This window comes from Idiotropiscis lumnitzeri, chromosome 19 (genome assembly GCF_059441095.1).
Source record: "Idiotropiscis lumnitzeri isolate Australia: NSW breed Sydney's pygmy pipehorse chromosome 19, RoL_Ilum_1.0, whole genome shotgun sequence".
Taxonomy (NCBI): Eukaryota; Metazoa; Chordata; class Actinopteri; order Syngnathiformes; family Syngnathidae; genus Idiotropiscis; species Idiotropiscis lumnitzeri.
The window spans coordinates 299,877-318,115 of record NC_142409.1 but is presented as its reverse complement, the minus strand read 5'-3'; the positions used below and the strand labels follow the sequence as shown (position 1 = coordinate 318,115).

Here is an 18,239-nt window from a genome sequence, read left to right as displayed (position 1 = left end):
ATGGATTAAGATTTCCGCGTCACACGTTGATAGAATTGGGCGAATTTTAGCAATGTTACGCAGATGAAAAAACGCAGTTCGAGTAATATTTTTAATGTGCATTTGAAAAGACATAGTTGCGTCAAATATAACACCGAGATTTTTTGTTGAATCCTTTTGGATAATATTACATTTATCGATATTCAGAGTGGTGTCTTTGAAAAGGTACCGATGACGCGCTGGTCCAATGATGAGCATCTCGGTTTTATCTGCAGGCAGTTGTTGAGATCTCGACGGTCGCCTTCCAGGTTGGCCATCTGCTGCTGGTACTCCAACATCTTGGCCTCGTTGCTCTGGATCTCCTTGTCCTTCTGCTGGATCAGGTTGTTGAGCTCGATGACGGTCTGGGCCAGCTCTCCTCGTTTCTTGTGCAGCTCCGTCAGCTCCTCCTGATGGCGGATCCTCATGTCGGCCATTTCCTGCTGCAGCGCCGGCGCGTCGCCGCGACCGCCCTCCGCCGCCGTGGCTTCGTGTCCTCGTGCAACTTCGTACTTGTCCGCCTGGTAGCGCTCCGACAGCACGGCCTGCAGGACTCAGGACGCAAAAAATTGAAAGACATCCATTGTTTAATTTCGGCAAGGCACGCCTCTAATTTATAGCAGTCGCGCGGATTCGTTATATCCAACGGCATGTATAATTGCGTATCATCAGCATAACAGTGAAAACTAATGTTATATTTCCGTATAATATCACCAAGCGGTAGCATATAGATGCTAAACAATAGAGGTCCAAGTACCGATCCCTGCGGAACTCCACATATGATCTTACAAAGATCCGAAGTCGTATTGCCATGAATTACACGGTGCGTCCTCTCCGACAGATACGAATTAAACCAAGAAAGCGCTGAACCTGAAATGCCAACACACGTTTCAAGGCGTTTTAATAATATGTTATGATCAACGGTATCAAAAGCGGCACTAAGATCGAGTAAGAGTAATATTGATGAGGTGTCGGCGTCCATAGCTATGAGAAGATCATTAGTAACTTTAGCAAGGGCCGTCTCAGTAGAGTGGTCGGCTCTAAAACCCGATTGGAAAGGTTCAAATTGATTATTAGCAGTCATATATTCATTAAGTTGTTGCGCTACGACTTTTTCAAGAATTTTTGCAATAAACGGAAGATTTGAAACCGGCCTATAGTTGATGAGACTCTCTGGGTCAAGGTTTGGTTGCTTAAGTAACGGTCGGATAACGGCGGTCCTAAAAGCTGCTGGTACTACACCCGTGGTAAGTGATAGATTAATTATATTTAAAACAGACGGTCCTAGGGTCGTAAACAGTTCTTTAATTAGTTTGCCAGGAAGCGGATCGAGCACACAAGTTGTCGGTTTTGCCGCACTAACCAATTTTGTTAGGCTCTCAAGAGATATTTTTTTAAATTGACATAAGGTTATCGGACAGTTATCAGCCCTAATGTCCCTATTAACACCATTTATCGCGGAATTCGACGGAATTTTAAGAACAGTGTCTTTAATCTCATCACGAATACATTCTATCTTCTGAGTAAAAAATTGCATAAAATCGTGAGCTGAATAGGAAGAGCTATCCGAGGTTGGTCGCTGTTGCGTTAGCATTGCTACGGTATCAAATAAATATTTAGGATTGTTTTTATGTAAGACAATTAATCTAGAATAATAATTAGTTTTGGCTAAATTAAGCGCTTCTTTGTATATTAGTAAACTATCGCACCATGCCTGACGGAAGACCTCAAGTTTGGTCGCACGCCATTTGCGCTCAAGCTTCCTACAAGATCGTTTCAGTACGCGCGTTTCCTCTGTAAACCACGGAGTAAGCCTCTTTGGACGAGTTTTAGTTTTTAAAGGCACGACGGAGTCAAGCGCATTTAACAAAGCGACATTAAAGTTGTTTGTGAGATCATCAATCGTACCAATATAATTAGGAAACGAAGCAGTTGCTAAAGGGAGTAGCTCAGAGAGCGCAACGATGGTTGAGGAGCTAATGTTACGGCTGCTATAATTTTGATTATGGTCAGAACGATGACAGTGAGCCAAGACTTCAAATTTGATAAAGTAATGGTCAGATATAGCACTGGTATATGGTAATACAATTATTTTTGAAGATGCTAAGCCTCGGGTTTATACCAAATCTAGCGTATTGCCATTTATATGCGTTGCTTCATTTATTATTTGCGTGAAACCAAACATATCAATGATTGTCCGAAACGCTACGGTAAGTGGTTCCGACGGGAGATTCATATGAATGTTGAAGTCGCCCATGATAAGTATATTATCCGCATGAGTTACTAAATCAGCTACGAATTCAGAAAATTCATCTAAAAAGCCGGAGTAAGAGCCAGGTGGACGATAAAGAACGGCAAGATAAAACGGCAGCTCGGCTGAGGATCGCATAATGAGAACTTTAAATGTTTTAAAGGAATTGCTAAAACGAGGACTAAGTTTTAGGTTAGATTCGGAAATGAGGGCTACACCCCCGCCTTTCTTTTGAGGGCGCGCAACATGCGAGCTCACGAAGTTTGGAGGCGAAGCCTCATTTAGCGGTAAAAACTGATTTGGTTTTAACCAGGTCTCGCAAAGACCAATCATGTTAAGATTATGGTCTCTAATAAGAGCCTTGAGCCAGGGAGCGGTTGAAGATCCTGCAAAAAACATATGATAGTTGGTGGGCACATGCTCTGAGGACCTTGCCTGGTATTCTGTCGTAGCTTTCCTGGGGTTAATAGCCAGGAGCGCACGCCTCACATGGTGTTCCTCTATGGTGAGTGAGGGGGAGTTTAGGCATGGAGTGCGGGGGTGCGAGCAAAGAAGCAGTTTAGCTCCTCTGCTAGCGCCGCACTCGGGTCTACAGATGTCATGCTGCCGCATCGGTAGTTGGTGATGCTCTTTCGACCCTTCCACACCTCCCGTGGTCTGTTGCTGGCAAGGTGGGACTCCAGCCTCCTCCTGTAGTCGGTCTTGGCTAGCTTAATGCTTTTTTTCAGGTTAGCACGAGCCACACTGTACAGAGCTCTGTCACCTGACCTGAAGGCAGTGTCACGGGCCTTGAGGAGAGAGCGAACCTGGCTGGACATCCAGGGTTGTGACGAGCACTACTGTTAGCTCTTTCAGGTAGAAATAAGGCCAGCATTTAACGGACATGTACTCGATGTCGGGGAAAGAGTGCTTCTCAACGATCATGCTGTTGTTGCACCAGTTCTCATGCACGTAAACACAGAGCCCCCCACCCCTGCTTTTACCAGTGTCTCTCGTTCAATCCGCGCAATGTAGCGAGCGCCCAGCTAGCTGGATGCTAGCGTTGGGAACGTCGGCGTGCAGCCAGGATTCCGTGATGATGATCACACAGCTGTCTCGCACATAGCGGTTTCCCAGGATTTGTAATTGCAGATTGTCGATTTTATGGACTACGGATCTGGCGTTGGTGAGGTAGAGACTTGGCAGTGGTTGCTTGTGGCGCTGCTGTCGTAGCTTTAGTAGGGCACCGGACCTGCAGCCCCGCTTCTGCTTCCTCTCCCTCCGTCGTCTGCGTCGCCTCCCGGTCCCGATGACAATCCACGGTGAGCCGGACGGCCTCGCTAGTTCGTCAGGAATTTTGCGATCATTGCAAAATTCCTCTGAGATGGTCATTTTGTATCGATATCCAACGTCCACGATGTCCTGACGAGTATATTGATACTGTGCCACAGTGGGTGTTCATAAGACCAAGCAAACATAAATAAAAAGTAATAAAGAGCACTAGAAGGGAGAGCCGTTAGCCGCTGCGTCCATGCGCGCCGCCATCTTGGCAAAGAAAAAAAGGAAAGTGTTAAGAGTTGAGTTTAAGAGCTGATTGAGACATTTTCCAAAAGATTTTCTTGATTAATAACCAAAACCACTTAACATGTTCTTACATAGTGATGGCATTGTACTGCCAAAAGTTGTGTTTTTAGTCATTCACTGTTTTCTTTTTTTGTCAGTTAGTCTCTTCATAAACCTTTTATGGCACCAGACAATAAAATGAACAAGAAATTGAAGAAAACATGGTCTCTTGTTTTTTATCCCAGGGATGTATGTTGGCGAATGTTAGACAAAGTTAAGTGTAGCCTTAAGTACCGCAAACAATAATATGCTTCTTTAAACGGTTTTCAGTTTTATTTGTTTTTTATAATAAAAATTCACCTCTTGGAGTTGTGCATTTACATCTTCATCTTTAGATGCTGGCATGGTTGCAGCTAGCTATAGCACCGTGCCATTCCATTCCTTTTTTTTTCGCCCCACTCCTTAGTTTAAATTGGACAGTAATCACTCTGAATCAAATCAATCAGCCAATTAGAATTAGCCCTAGTGTCCCACTCCTGATTGGTTAAAAATTGTGGCATTCATCACACCTGTAATCGCAAGCGAGTATCGCCATTTTGTACACGTAGCGGCGAGAAGCTGCTAGCATAAAACCAATTTTGTGTGTATGCATGGAGGGTATTGTACACACGAAACACATTTTTGTACGCACAAAACGTGATTCTGTATGCGGAATTATACATTACGTACCCAAAACGGACCATAAGAGGAGGTTAGAGTCCCAACAAGCCAGGAACAGACCACGGGATGTGTGGCAAGGTCTACAGAATATCACCAACTACTGAGGCTGTAGCATAACACCTGGAGACCTAGGTTCGTTGCTGGCGGAAGAGCTAAACTGCTTCTTTGCTCGTTTTGACTCACACCTGCCATCCAACCCCCGTACTCCGTGCCCCCCCCCACTCACTTTAGAGGAGCCTAATCTGAGGGGTGTGCTCCTGGCAGTCTACCGCAGGAAAGTCTCTGACCACGATGGAATACCAGGCAAAGTCCTAAGAACGTGTGCCCACCAGCTGTCACATTTGCAACCTCTCCCTGGCTCACAGAGTCATCCCCTCTTGCTTAAAGACTTGCACCATCATTACTGTTCCCAAAAAGTCACATCGCACCTCAATGACTACCGTCCTGTTGCTCTCACACCAGTCATCATGAAGTCTTTTGAGAGACTGGTTCTCCAACACATCGGAGACGACCTTCCTCCCACACTGGACCCCTACCAGTTTGCATACCGGGCTAACAGATCTGCTGAGGATGCCAGCGACATTGCTCTGCATGTTGTGCTTGCCACCTGGAACACCAGCAGAGCTATACCAGGATGCTCTTTGTGGACTACAGCTCACCATTTACATCCCAATACAATACAATCATCCCAGACATCCTCATCACCAAACTGGACGCTCCCGGCCTTCCCGCCTCACACGCACCTCGATTAAGGACTTTTTGACCACACAACACATCCTCCAACCGAACGCTGAGCACCGGTTCCCCTCAGGGATGTGTGCTGAGCCCCCTCTTGTACGCTCTTTAGACCTATGACTGCACCTCAGCCCAGGGAAACAACACCATCGTTAAATTTGCTGACAATACGACAGTGGTCGGTCTGATCTCAAATAGAAATTAGACAACTTACAGGCAGGAGGTCCAGAGACTAACGGCTTGGTGTGAGGACAACAAACTACAGCTGAACACTGCAAAAACCAAGGAGATCGTCATTGACTTCAGGAGGAATAAGACTTTGTTTTATGTCTTTGTGTATTATAAGCGGTTTATATCAATATTAAACCGATTCTCCATAAATCTTTACATCCCAAATCAAAACTCAGGAATCTATTGTAGAATTTATTTTTCTACTTTTTATATCAGGCCACTCGTCCTGGCTGTACGGACGTGTATATGAATGCTATGAGCGGCCTTCATTACTCCATGCTGGGATCCGAGGGTAAAACGTGCACTGATAACAGCGCGTGGGCTCATGTGAAGTCCAGATACGCCGTAAAAAATGAAAGCGAAAAACTAACAAGACGTCAGTAACACTGGCAACGCAAGATGGCCGGACACGAGAGGCCACCCGTCCGTGTCCGCAACGGTTCCAGTTCCAGTTTAGCCTGTATAATTTTCTCTCCAAAAGAGATCTTAGTCATAGTATTTTGCTGTTCAAAGTTGGATATTTCCCGCTTTAACGCAGTTCCAGCCAAACGTATGTGAAAAGTGTAATGGATAACACAAGCATTTATTTTCAGTGTTACGCGCAGTAGCTGTGTCATTCTTAGGTTAGAGTAGCATCGAGCACAGCTCACCGTCTTTTCTCGTTATCCCTTTGTGTAGCGTCTTCATCTGTATATAGGAGGTGATTAGTGACCTAGGAGTGACTTAGCAATGTGTTTAGGTGCACTAGTACCTAGGGCTGTGCCGATAATTCAATATTGATATGTATCGCGATAACTGGTGAGTGATATCAATAGAAAATGGTATCGATAAATTGTCAATCCAAAAAAAAGGCAACCGAGCTGATTCGACCTATCACTGCCCAACTCGTCACAAACTCCCTCCCATTGAGGAAATACAACCTGAGGCATACGCATGCGCCGCTGAGCTTGCGTGACTCAAAACAAACCAAAACAAACGGGTTGCGTATAGTGGACTTACCGGCCGACTTGAGGAAACGTCCCCCAGTTCATTCACACGGGAGCTCCGGAGGAGCGAGGCAGGCTTGCTTAATAGTTAAGCCGATAACAAGCATCCTCCGCGGACACGCATGGAATGAAACGGCCCGTAGCTCCAGCACACGAGAGCTCCATCGCAAGGGAGGTGGGGGTACGTAGCAGTGAAGCGCGCTAACTAGCTCCTTCCGCGGACACCCACTGGTCGACTCGGCCTGTAGCTCCAGCACACGAGAGCTCCATGGCAAGGGAGGCGGGGGTACGTAGCAGTGAAGCCGCTAACAAGCGCCCTCTGCGGACACTCACTGGACGAAGGCCGGCGTGCGTTGTACATTTTAAAATGAAACAAATAGGAATTCAGCCCTTTTCCCTATTTTATTTTCAATAGTGAAAAAATAAATAAATAATAATAATTTGATATTTATCGATATCGACCGATATGACCTACATGCGTCACAATATTGTTTTCAGCCATATCGCCCAGCCCTACTAGCACCTAGTTCAACCTGTTGCTACCTCACTGCTTCTGCGTAAGTAACAGCTTTCCTCGACCTCCGAGCTCAGCAACACTTTTAGGACTATCTTATTGTTCTTTTATATTATATCATATATATATATATATCAATATTATGTGCCAATGCAGCCTGTGGGTAGTACATTCTAAGGTGAGGCCTGGCTCATTGGTGACTGACCAGGGATTTTTTTTCTCGTGTTTGAACAAGAAAATTTTAATAAAATTCTGTACAGACAGTCGTTGAATGTAGTTATTGCTGTGTGATTTCTAAAACTGTTTCTCTAAACCTAAAGGATGATACGCATTGGTGTTCAATACTGTTGTTCAGTACTGTAATGCTTCCTTGTATCTGTGGTAAAACAATGGCTGAATTGTGTACACAGAATGAACCGCCTTTGCAATTTGCCCAGAGGGTTTGGTTCTTTGCCAGCGCTTGAAGTTTTGGACCTCTCCTACAATAACCTGAGTCAAAATGCCTTACCTGGAAACTTCTTCTATCTCAGTAAGTGAAAACACATGCAAACGCAAACATTTTTGTCATCAGGGGACATGGCTAGATTTTTGATGCAGTATATTTAAGTGTAGTAACAATCTCTTTTTTTTTACCAAAACGGTTGGTATAAGGCCTAATGATTCCACACAAAGCGATAAATGGCTTTTTTAACAGTACTATTTGATAACACAGGCGATTTCAATGCAATATTTTAAGATGGTGTTTTGACACATTAACCACAGGTTTTCTGTAAATATGTGTTGTGTTGTATCTTTCCTTGGTCTGTTTAGATAACAAATTTGTGTGCGTCTTTAGGCTTTGTCAGCCTTTAAATCTCATTTATAAGTCCTTTATATGACATAGATAGTGCTCACTTTAGATGCGCTCACACAAAATACTTTGAGTGGTAAGTGCTTTGTAACCACCAAAATTAATGATGATTAATTAATAATGTTAATAAGTGTTAACAACACATTTGTTGTAGAGGAAATGTGTACATTTTTATAAAACATTAACTAACACTAACAAATAGAACATGTCTGCTTAGTTTGTTATGAGTGCACGCAAGTATATTGAAATGGTTTATCAGTACTTTGCGTACGCTTTCCAAATGAGCTTACAAATTGCTATTTATTCTAAAGGACTGATTGGTAAATGATGCAATACATAATCTAGTCATGTTGAATCTGCCAATTATAAAGTATGTGTCAGGTTCGCCAATTTGACATATAGGGTTCATAGCTGAAAAGAGAGGACAAACAGCTCTTGTGGAGACAGAAAGGTTAACAAAGTTTATTTGGCAACTTCATCTCCCTTCTGTTCCTCGATGTTTTTCATACATTCCCTTTTATAACATTGAGGAATCAGATTACACTTCGAGAAATCAGATTACATTAAAGGGTGGTACAGTTCGTCTTCTCAAAAGCTGGTTTGGTCCGGTTTATCATTGGTGTGTCGTCGTGGGTCGCAGCTGACTTTGACGTCAGCATCTCTTATCAGGACCTAGCACGATGTTGCTTGCTTCAGACTTTGAGGCCAACTTCTTTATCAGGACTCATCACGATGTTGTTCACTTCATCCTCACTTCTGAAGAAGTGCCACCGCCCTTCTTTTCAACATGATATGTGCACCATGTATTGAAATAAAGTTGCGTCATGGCAAATGTATAATAACCTCCAAATATTATTCTAACATTCCCCCCTGTTTATTCTACATTTGCCCCAAAAATTATCATCAATGGAATTTCCAAAGATTTAATTTCATCAAATCATTAGCTTGATAGCAAATGTAAACCCCTCTATTTTTCTTTGTTTAACTTTAATGTATTTGAGCGTTTTGGATTAACGAATAGGATCTCCCAGGTAAATTCAGTCATCGTCATCAACTTGGTCATCACTGTCTCCTCCATCACCAGCACCTCTGTAATTAATCAAAGGATATATTTCCTGTCGTTTGGAATTTGCTGGAGCGAGAGCTGTTGAGATAAATCGGAAAAGCAAAACGCGAATGCAGGGAATACAACAACATCCACACAGTACAAGGATTGAGGTGAACATTGTTATAGAAATCATTACAGAAAATACCATATTTTTATATTTACCAAACGTTTTGTTCCACCACTCATGCAGAGGTAGTCACACCTGAGTGTTCCTTCAGCTTATGCTTCAGGGTGCGCAAGCCTGCAATGGCTCTTGTGAGGGACCCTTCCGGAGAAGTGTTGTTAGGAATGAAAGTACACATAGATCCCCAATCATGGCGCAAACCCCTCCTCTCTCTGCCAACAGCATGTCCACCGCGATGCGGTTTTGAAATGCCATGAGTGATGTTGCTGCCAATTGTTCTTTTGGACCAATTTTACGTCACCCCAGATGGAAGGACGACGAAGGACCAATTGTTCTTTAATAGCTATAAATCCTTCTTCAATGAAGTTCCCCAATCTTTGCACGTTATAGTGTATGTAATTTATTCGATCCACACTCTTATTCGGTGTAATCCAAAGAAGAATGGACTCGAACCCTGCTGCGATTTGATTTACCAACTCATACTCATCTGGCACGCCCCTTGGTTGGCCAAATGCATCCAAATAAGTCATATCACCATCCCTCCAGGAAGCACTTCGTCTTTTCCTGGCGTAATAATAGGGTTATTCGTCGGCTTCAACTGCCTTCCGAATATCCCTTGCTGTGGATGGAAAAATAGACACTGGTAAGAGAAGTGACACCAATGCACAAGTTCCAACTGCGTCCTTTAATGAATCAAATAATTTAGTACCCCGCACCACCACCACACATCGCTGCGTGGCAGTAGTGTACCTGCTTGGAGTACAGTTGTCTTACACCACTTGTGTTCCTGTGAGATTAACACAAGTAAAGTTAGCCACTGCCACATCGGTAGAAAAGATAGGCTTATCTTTCGTTGCCTTAATCGCAGCGTACACATCATTCCAAGCAATGCAGTCCGCATTAGGTGTTAATTTCATCATTACTTCTAAAAGGCATGTTGATGGAAGAGCTGTTGGAATTACTCATAGTAATGGTCTCGGACACATGCATGAAACACAGCTTTTAGTGCAACCAAAACTACACAACACAAAATCTCAATTTTTTATCCACGCGAAAATCATGTCAACCGAGAGACCCCTAATAGGGTAGGGTTGAGATGACTTTTTACAATGCACAAGGTGTATGTTGCTTGGGGAAACTGTCCTCGTTTTGGGCGCATGTTTCCCTGACAATTGTGTCGAGCACAGATCATACAGGCTCTTCAAAAAATCTTTTGAGAAAAAATTAAACCCATATGTTGTATAAAATTGGTTTATCTGTCTTACCATACCATCCCTCCTGTTTGACATGTGTTGTCAACATGTGTCAATATTGCGAAAAATATTTTTTGGAAGAATTGTTTTTTTTTTTTTCATCTGAACTGACATATATGCCATTAGTCAAAGTAGCTCCTTTTTCTAGCCATAGATTTTCTCTTGCATAAGACTTTGTTGTTACATGTCTGCAAGGATGTTGCCTCGCAGAACGTTATCTATCAGCGCACACACAGCCACACCTATGAATGGCTTGGTAGCTGCTTCTTTTGCTGTCTTATCTTTCCTAAAGTAATGTCATCAGTATCCACAGTATGTGCGGAACATTTAAATGTTGCAATTTGATTTTGTTATTTTTATCTAGTTTCTGTCTTTGTGCCATTGTCATCCAAAATTCTGTATCTTCATATCCGTCTTTATTCACTTCTTTTTTTTTTTTTTTCTTTTCTCCTCTCTTCGTTTTATTTTGTAAGTCGACTATTTTTTGTGTACTAAGCTGACCAGCGAATTTATATTTTGTTATCCATGAGTTTAAATGTTTTACTTTTTCCGGACATTGGCTTTCTATAAATTTCCAGTCCTTACACGTCAATTGTTCTTTCGGATCCTTTTTGCTAGCTTTTTTACTGTTTGATTTCCCCATGTTTCCCTAAACTGTTCTCCAATCCCTGAACAGGCTGACAATTACTCTGTTTGAGGTAATTCCCAAGCTTCTGCTTCCCAGACAGTTGTCAGTTAAATTTCCTGTTCCAAAATGAGGTTGCAAGCCTCCATGCACACTTATTCATTCACACTGGTTTTTCCCCTTTTTTTTTTTCCTTTCAAACGCGCGTGGAGGATACACCCCTGTTATCCTCTATCAGTTTTATAGACTATCTCTGTCTCTTCACGTAACATTGACTAGTATTCTTACGGTTTTACACAGTTTTAAAGACTTACTCTGTCTAGTCCCCACAATATCCCCACGGAATTTAACTACTTACTTGCAGAGGAGTCCGCCCTCCTGTTAATGCAGAATTTAACTACGTACCCCTTCAAATGCCCACATTTATCACACTCATTCATCACATTCGGACTTCACACACTCACCCAAGATGAGCTGAACGTCTCTCTCCGCAGCCTCCCTTCAACTTTCAGCATCCAGTAGCAAAGTCGAGGACCAGGTCCAAAAAAAAGAAAGAATCCTCATCTTGTCGTGGCCACGATTGTCCCCGGTCGTCGGCTTCGCCCCTGGACGCCTCCAGTATGTTGGGTTCACGGCTCTGAAGGACCAATTTTATGTCAGGTTCGCCAATTTGACATATAGGGTTCATAGCTGAAAAGAGAGACACGCAGCCCAAGTGGAGACAGAAAGGTTAACAAAGTTTATTTGGCAACTTCATCTCCCTTCTGTTCCTCGATGTTTTTCATACATTCCCTTTTTTAACATTGAGGAATCAGATTACACTTCGAGAAATCAGATTACATTAAAGGGTGGTACAGTTCGTCTTCTCAAAAGCTGGTTTGGTCCGGTTTATCATTGGTGTGTCGTCGTGGGTCGCAGCTGACTTTGACGTCAGCATCTCTTATCAGGACCTAGCACGATGTTGCTTGCTTCAGACTTTGAGGCCAACTTCTTTATCAGGACTCATCACGATGTTGTTCACTTCATCCTCACTTCTGAAGTAGTGCCACCGCCCTTCTTTTCAACATATGTGCACCATGTATTGAAATAAAGTTGCGTCATGGCAAATGTATAATAACCTCCAAATATTATTCTAACAGTATGAAAATGAAGCATGTTATGAATTAGCTTATTAATAATCAGTTGTAACTTTGCAGTAAGAGCCTCCATATCATAAACCTCCCTAAGCTTCTGCTTCCTCAGCGACACCTTTGGTGGCCGAGGTTTCATCCAATTTATTGTCACATTTTTTCCTAGCTGTCATCAAGAGTATATGCAGCAGGTATTTTTGGTCTCTGTTGTAACTGTGCATGAGAACTGGTGCGGCGATAGCACGATCGTCGAGAAGCACTCTTCCCCCGACATCGAGTTCATGTCCGTTAAATGCCGGCCTTATTTTCTCCCGAGGGAGCTAACGGTCGTGATTGTCACAGCTGTTTACATCCCTCCCGACGCTAGCACTAGCACGGCGCTCTCGCTACTCGCGTGTGTCATCAATAAACATCAGCGGGCCCACCCTGATGGCGTTCACGTAGTAGCGGGAGACTTTAATAAGGCCAATTTAAAGACTGTACTCCCAGAGTTTCACCAGCATGTCAAGTGTCCAACGAGGGGAGACAACACTCTCGACCATGCGTACTCGAACATCAAGCACGCATACAGGGCCCTCCCACTCGCCCCTCTCGGCCAGTCAGACCACCTGTCCTTGCAGCTCGCACCTGCGTACACCCCTCTCAGACGCAGATTCAGGCCCACCACAAAGACTGTGAAAACCTGGCGTGACGACGCCATGAGTGAATTACAGGACTGCTTTCAAGACACAAACTGGGACCTCTTTGATCATCAGGACCTTGATGTCTACACACATTGTGTACTGGACTACATCAAGTTCTGCATGGATACTGTGTCCCTACACAGGACTATACGGACCTTCCCAAATGCGAAGCCCTGGATGTCCAGCAGGGTTCGCGCTCTCCTCAAGGCCCGGGACGCTGCCTTCAGGTCAGGCGACAAAGCCCAGTACAGGGTGGCCCGTGCTGACCTGAGCAAAGGCATCAAGCTAGCCAAGGCAATCTACAAGGGGAGGCTGGAGGCCCACCTTGCCAGTAACAGACCACGGGAGGTGTGGCAGGGTCTACGGAGCATCACCAACTTCCGTGGCGGCAGCACGACCTCTGTAGACCCGAGTGCATCGCTGGCAGAGGAGCTTAACTGCTTCTTCGCTCGCTTTGACTCGCCCCAACCGTCACACCCCCGCACTTCATGCTCCAACTCCCCCCCACTCATCGTAGAGGAACACGATGTGAGGCGCGCGCTCCTGGCGGTTAACCCCAGAAAAGCTACTGGACCCGACGGAATACCAGGCAAGGTCCTCAGAGCATGTGCCCACCAACTGGCACATGTTTTCTGCAGGATCTTCAACCGCTCCCTGGCTCAAGCAGTCATCCCCTCCTGCTTGAAAACTTCCACCATTATTCCTGTCCCCAAAAAGTCACCAGCCACCCACCTGAATGACTACCGTCCTGTTGCTCTCACACCAGTCATCATGAAGTGCTTCGAGAGGCTGGTTCTCCAGCACATCAGGGACTTTATTGTCATTGTACTCAAGTGTGCAACGAGATTAGAGGGCTCCCCTCTCCAGTGCAATACAACAATAATACAGACAAATATATAAATTAGCTAAATAAATAAGAGAGTGCAATGGAATTTAGTACTGAATAGTGTATATAAAAACACATCACAATGCTGTTCTGCAAGGTAAGGGTGTTCTCGTGTGTGTGTGAGAGTTCAGAATGGAGATGGCTCTCGGAAAGAAACTGTTTCTCAGTCTATTGGTCCTCGATTTGATGCATCTGTAGCGCCTGCCAGAGGGCATCAGGTCGAACAGGTGTGAGTTTGGGTGGGTATTGTCTTTGACGATGTTGAGAGCCCTTCTGAGGCACCGGGCGGTGTTGATGTCCGACAGTGAGGGGAGAGGGCAGCCAATAATCCTTTGCGCTGTTTTGACTGTCCTCTGGAGCCTCACTCTGTCCGCCTCAGTGCAGCCGCTGTACCAGGTGGAGACACAGTACGTCAGCAGGCTCTCGATGGACGAGTGGTAGAAGGCTAGCAGCAGCTTCCTGTCCAGGTTGAATTTCCTGAGGACTCTCAGAAAGTGCAGACGCTGGCGGACCTTCTTTACCACTACATACTTACAAACATACATACACATGTATACATACATAAACCCAGCTATATACATACACGCACGCACATACTTACACTTACACACATACATGTATACGTACATATTCATACACATATCTACATACGTGTACCTAACCACCTACGTACATGTACACAAACACGCATACACGCATATAATCACATACACTTTTATATGTACTTACACGTGTACATACACGCACGCACCCTCACATAATCCAACAACCCCATCAGCAGGACGTTGATGAAAATGTTTAACTATAGCAGAGCTCACTAGAAGGTTGTTTTTTTACAAATGAGCGACAAAAGCTCTTACTTTTTTCATGATATGTCCATTAAGGAAAGAAAAACCTGCAGTCCTCCTCCATAAAAGTGCTAACTTTACGGCCGCCACGTCTGGAATCCCGATTCTCCCAAATGTGTTTAGCCAGCTCCCGCTCTACTTTATCCCGTTCGTCGATCCGGATCTGAATATCAAATCTCCTAAGCACCGGTGCAGCGTCCATCACGGTCTGGAAGGTTTTCTCCTCAGAATCCACTGTCATTCTCAGCTGCACCGGGTACAAGCACCATGCCTTAATATTTTTCTCCTTTAGCTGTTTCACAACGTATCTGACCTGGGCACGTTTCCTCTGCAGCTCCGGGGAATAGTTGTTATCAAAATAGATCCGTCTCTCGTCCAGCTTCACTTTACGCTGTTTCCATGCTTAATGCAGGATCTGTTCCTTCATGTTGTAGTCCGCGAAATTTATCACGATCGAGCGAGGAGGATCACTTTCCTTAGGTTTCGGCATCGGGGCCCTTTGTGCCCGGTCAATCTTAATGTCCATCTCAGTTAGCGAGAGTTCTGTCAGCACCTTCGGTCGCAGCTTTTTAACGAAATCCACCTTATCTCTCCCCTCGCTTCCCTCGGGGACCTGGTAGAGTCTCAAGTTTTGCCTCCTCGCTCGATTTTGAAGGTCCTCGCATCTTTCCAAAAGTTCAGCTTTGCGGCGCAACAGAAATCTGATGGCTTTTCCATGAGCATCGGAGGTCTTTTCCGTGGTAGTTAAGCGCTCCTCAGCTTCCATAACCCTCTTTTCCTGCTGCGTTAATTGTGTGCTCACGGCGTCAGTTGAAGTTTGCAGTCGCGTGAATGATTTGTTTTTTTGGCCTTTGAACTCCTTCACATCCATCCTCATCAGTGAAATGTCTTCCCGTATGTCTCGATTTGACTGGACGATAGTTTGCAACATCTTGTGTTTCGTCGCATGTATAGCGCCTTTGCTCGCGCTAGCCGCCGCGGGTTTAGCGGGCTTGTTAGCATCAGCCTTTTCCGGCAATTTCTCCGTCTTTGGTCCTAAATTGGTATCTTGCAAGTCTATCGCTAATGTTAGTTCTCGTGGTGTTGTTGGGCATTTTTTGCCGAGTATTATTCTAAAGTCGTTAAATGGGATGGGTTAGTCAGCAGAGCTCGAACTTTTGCGTCTCATTCAAACATGGCGCAGCCAGAAGTCCTAATGCATTTTAACATGTAAAATACAAAAACCGCAAATCGAATCGGAATCGCAATATTGGTCTGAATAATCGCAATGAGTTTTTTTTTTTTTTCAAAATCGTACAGCCCTAGTCTGTAGCTACCACATTCAGCAAACGTCAGCCTCAGAAAGTGTTGGAGGAAGCTTGCCAATAGAGAACGCCTCATTGTAGACATTAAATAAGTGCGGCCCCAACAGATCTCCTTATGATTTATAAAACTCCACTCCATAGCCATCGGGCCAGGTGATTTACCAGACTGCAGTTGTCTATTTGCTTCACGTACCTCCGACAACATGGTCGGGACACCCATCTTTTCGGCCATATCTATATCAACTGTCAGGTAAGCAAGGTATTCGAGAGGGTTTACAACTCTCCCAGTCTCCAGGCAACCATTCTGATTCATAGAGGTTTGAGTAGAAATCCACAAAGGTATCGTTGATCAATGTAATCACTGCTCCAGTTGTCGACCTAATCCTTGGTATCAGCCGAGAGAGGCTCGCGGGTAGCCTGATGAGCAAGAAGTCTATTGGCCTTGTCCCCCTTCTCAAAGTAACGGCATTTAGTCCTCAGCAGCTTCCCTCCCACTTGAGTTGTTGTCAAAATATATTCAGCCTGAAGCTTGAGGCGTTCATTGTAAAGAACATCCGAGGGGATAGCGACATGCTCCGCATAAACCTGGAGAATCTGGCCCGAAAGCCAAGATAACCTGCTCATCTCGACCTTCTTCCTCTGAGAAGCAAACAAAATAGCTTGTCCCCTCACATATGCTTTGCATGCCTCCCACAGTGTACCTCTTGAGATGTACTTGGTGTCATTTATTTGAAAATAGGTGGAAATTTCTTGTTGGAAAAAGTTTAAAATCTGAATCGTTCAAAAGACAATGAGCAAGCTTCCAATTATTGTTTGGGATTGAATAGTTTGGGAAATTTATATCTACTGAGGTAGGGCCGTGCTCGGAAACTACAATGCTATGGTATTCACATGAATTCACCCAATGCAGCAACCTATTATCCAAAAAGAAAAAGTCTATCCGAGAGTAGGTGCGATGAACATTAGAGAAGAGCGAAAAAACCTTCTTTGAAGGAAAAAGGGATCTCCAACGGTCGCTCAAACCAAGTTGGTCCGCAATTGCCTTTAACGTAGTGGCGGAGTTAGATGAAGTGCAGGCCTAGAGGAGGACCTGTCCAAAACAGGATCCTGAATGAGCTGAAAATCTACGCCTATAATTGGATAGTGTTGCTCTATATCCGGAAAATAGGAGAAGAGACGAGTGATAAATTGATCGTCATCCCACATGGGAGCATAAACGCTGACTAGAAGTACCGGCACATCGAGCAGCCTTCCAGAGACTACAATAAAGTGGCTCTTTGGATCAGCGAACGAATGTGTAGTTTCAAAGGATGTTGTTTTATTAATAATAATCGCTGCGCCCCTGGCCCTCACAGAATACTTTGAGTGGAATACATGACTCATCCAGATATAATAAATAATATTTAAAAAAAAACAAAAAAACGTGAAGCACACACTCCGTGACAGAGATAAAATACCTCACGCCTGTGTACACCCCTCACAGACGCAGATTTAGGCCCACCACAAAGACTGTGAAAACCTGGCATAAGACCGCCATGGGTGAATTACAGGACTGCTTTCAAGACACAGATTGGGACCTCTTTCATTATCAGGACCTTGATGTTTGCACACAGTGTGTACTGGACTACATCAAGTTCTGCATGGAAACTGTGTCCCTGAACAAGACCATACGGGCTTTCCCAAGCACGAAACTGTTGGAATTATAACAATAAATGTACCAAAAGTTTACCAAAATGTTCGATTTAGTTGACTGACTCCAATTAAATTAACCAAACACGACCTACATTCATCCAACAATTGTGCGCGCTCGTTTTAAGAGCGAAATGACCAGGAAGCCGGCAATTCCACACGGGAGCGGATTTATTCCTAACAGGAGATCTAATACAAATCTGGGGCTCGGGTCCCTATCAGCAAAGTCCTGCACGTCTCTGTACCCAACAGAAGACGACCCCCCCCCCAAGTTGCCCAGGATCATTTATACATTTCAGCAAACAAAGCAAAGACATTCTACTATTGGCTATGTGTCATCTGCAGTTAACTTTCGCTTTCTCTTAGTCGACGTCTTCTGCCCGCAGGATGACGTGTCGGCTCGTCCAATCTCACACAACAGCACCTTGATGTCTGGAAGGCTCTGCGTCAGCACCCCCCGTTATCAGAAGTGCGGCTCGTCTCCGCTAAACCCTATGGACCTGCTGGCTGCCAGAGGAACCAGCTGTGGGTCCGACACGGGGATCATCATGTACTTGCCACTCGGTGGCAGCGGGCCCAAGGTGCGCTCGAGGGTTTTAACTGTAAGAGATCGGCATAATTAAAGTCACCAGGGCACACCTGCCAGAGGCATTGGTCGGCATCCTGTCGTATAGAAATTTTCCATCAGAACACAACCAGACGTCTGCACGAGAAAGCGGGTGTCCTGCTGGAAGAGACACAT

The 18,239-nt window shown here is 44.6% G+C and overlaps 1 protein-coding gene across 4 annotated transcripts in view; it reads left to right on the top strand.

Annotated features, from left to right (window-relative positions):
- The window catches only part of rsu1 (Ras suppressor protein 1), an 86,132-nt gene that overhangs the window by 44,982 nt on the left and 22,911 nt on the right, over window positions 1-18,239 (top strand). For 2 of the 4 annotated variants that reach the window (XM_088282990.1, XM_088282989.1), the window contains exons 5-6: window positions 255-362; window positions 7,408-7,526. In XM_088282990.1, coding sequence (XP_088139116.1) covers window positions 255-362; window positions 7,408-7,526 — 227 coding nt within the window. The remainder of the gene's footprint in view (window positions 1-254; window positions 363-7,407; window positions 7,527-18,239) is intronic. The other 2 variants (XM_088282993.1, XM_088282991.1) reach the window with 1 other exon arrangement.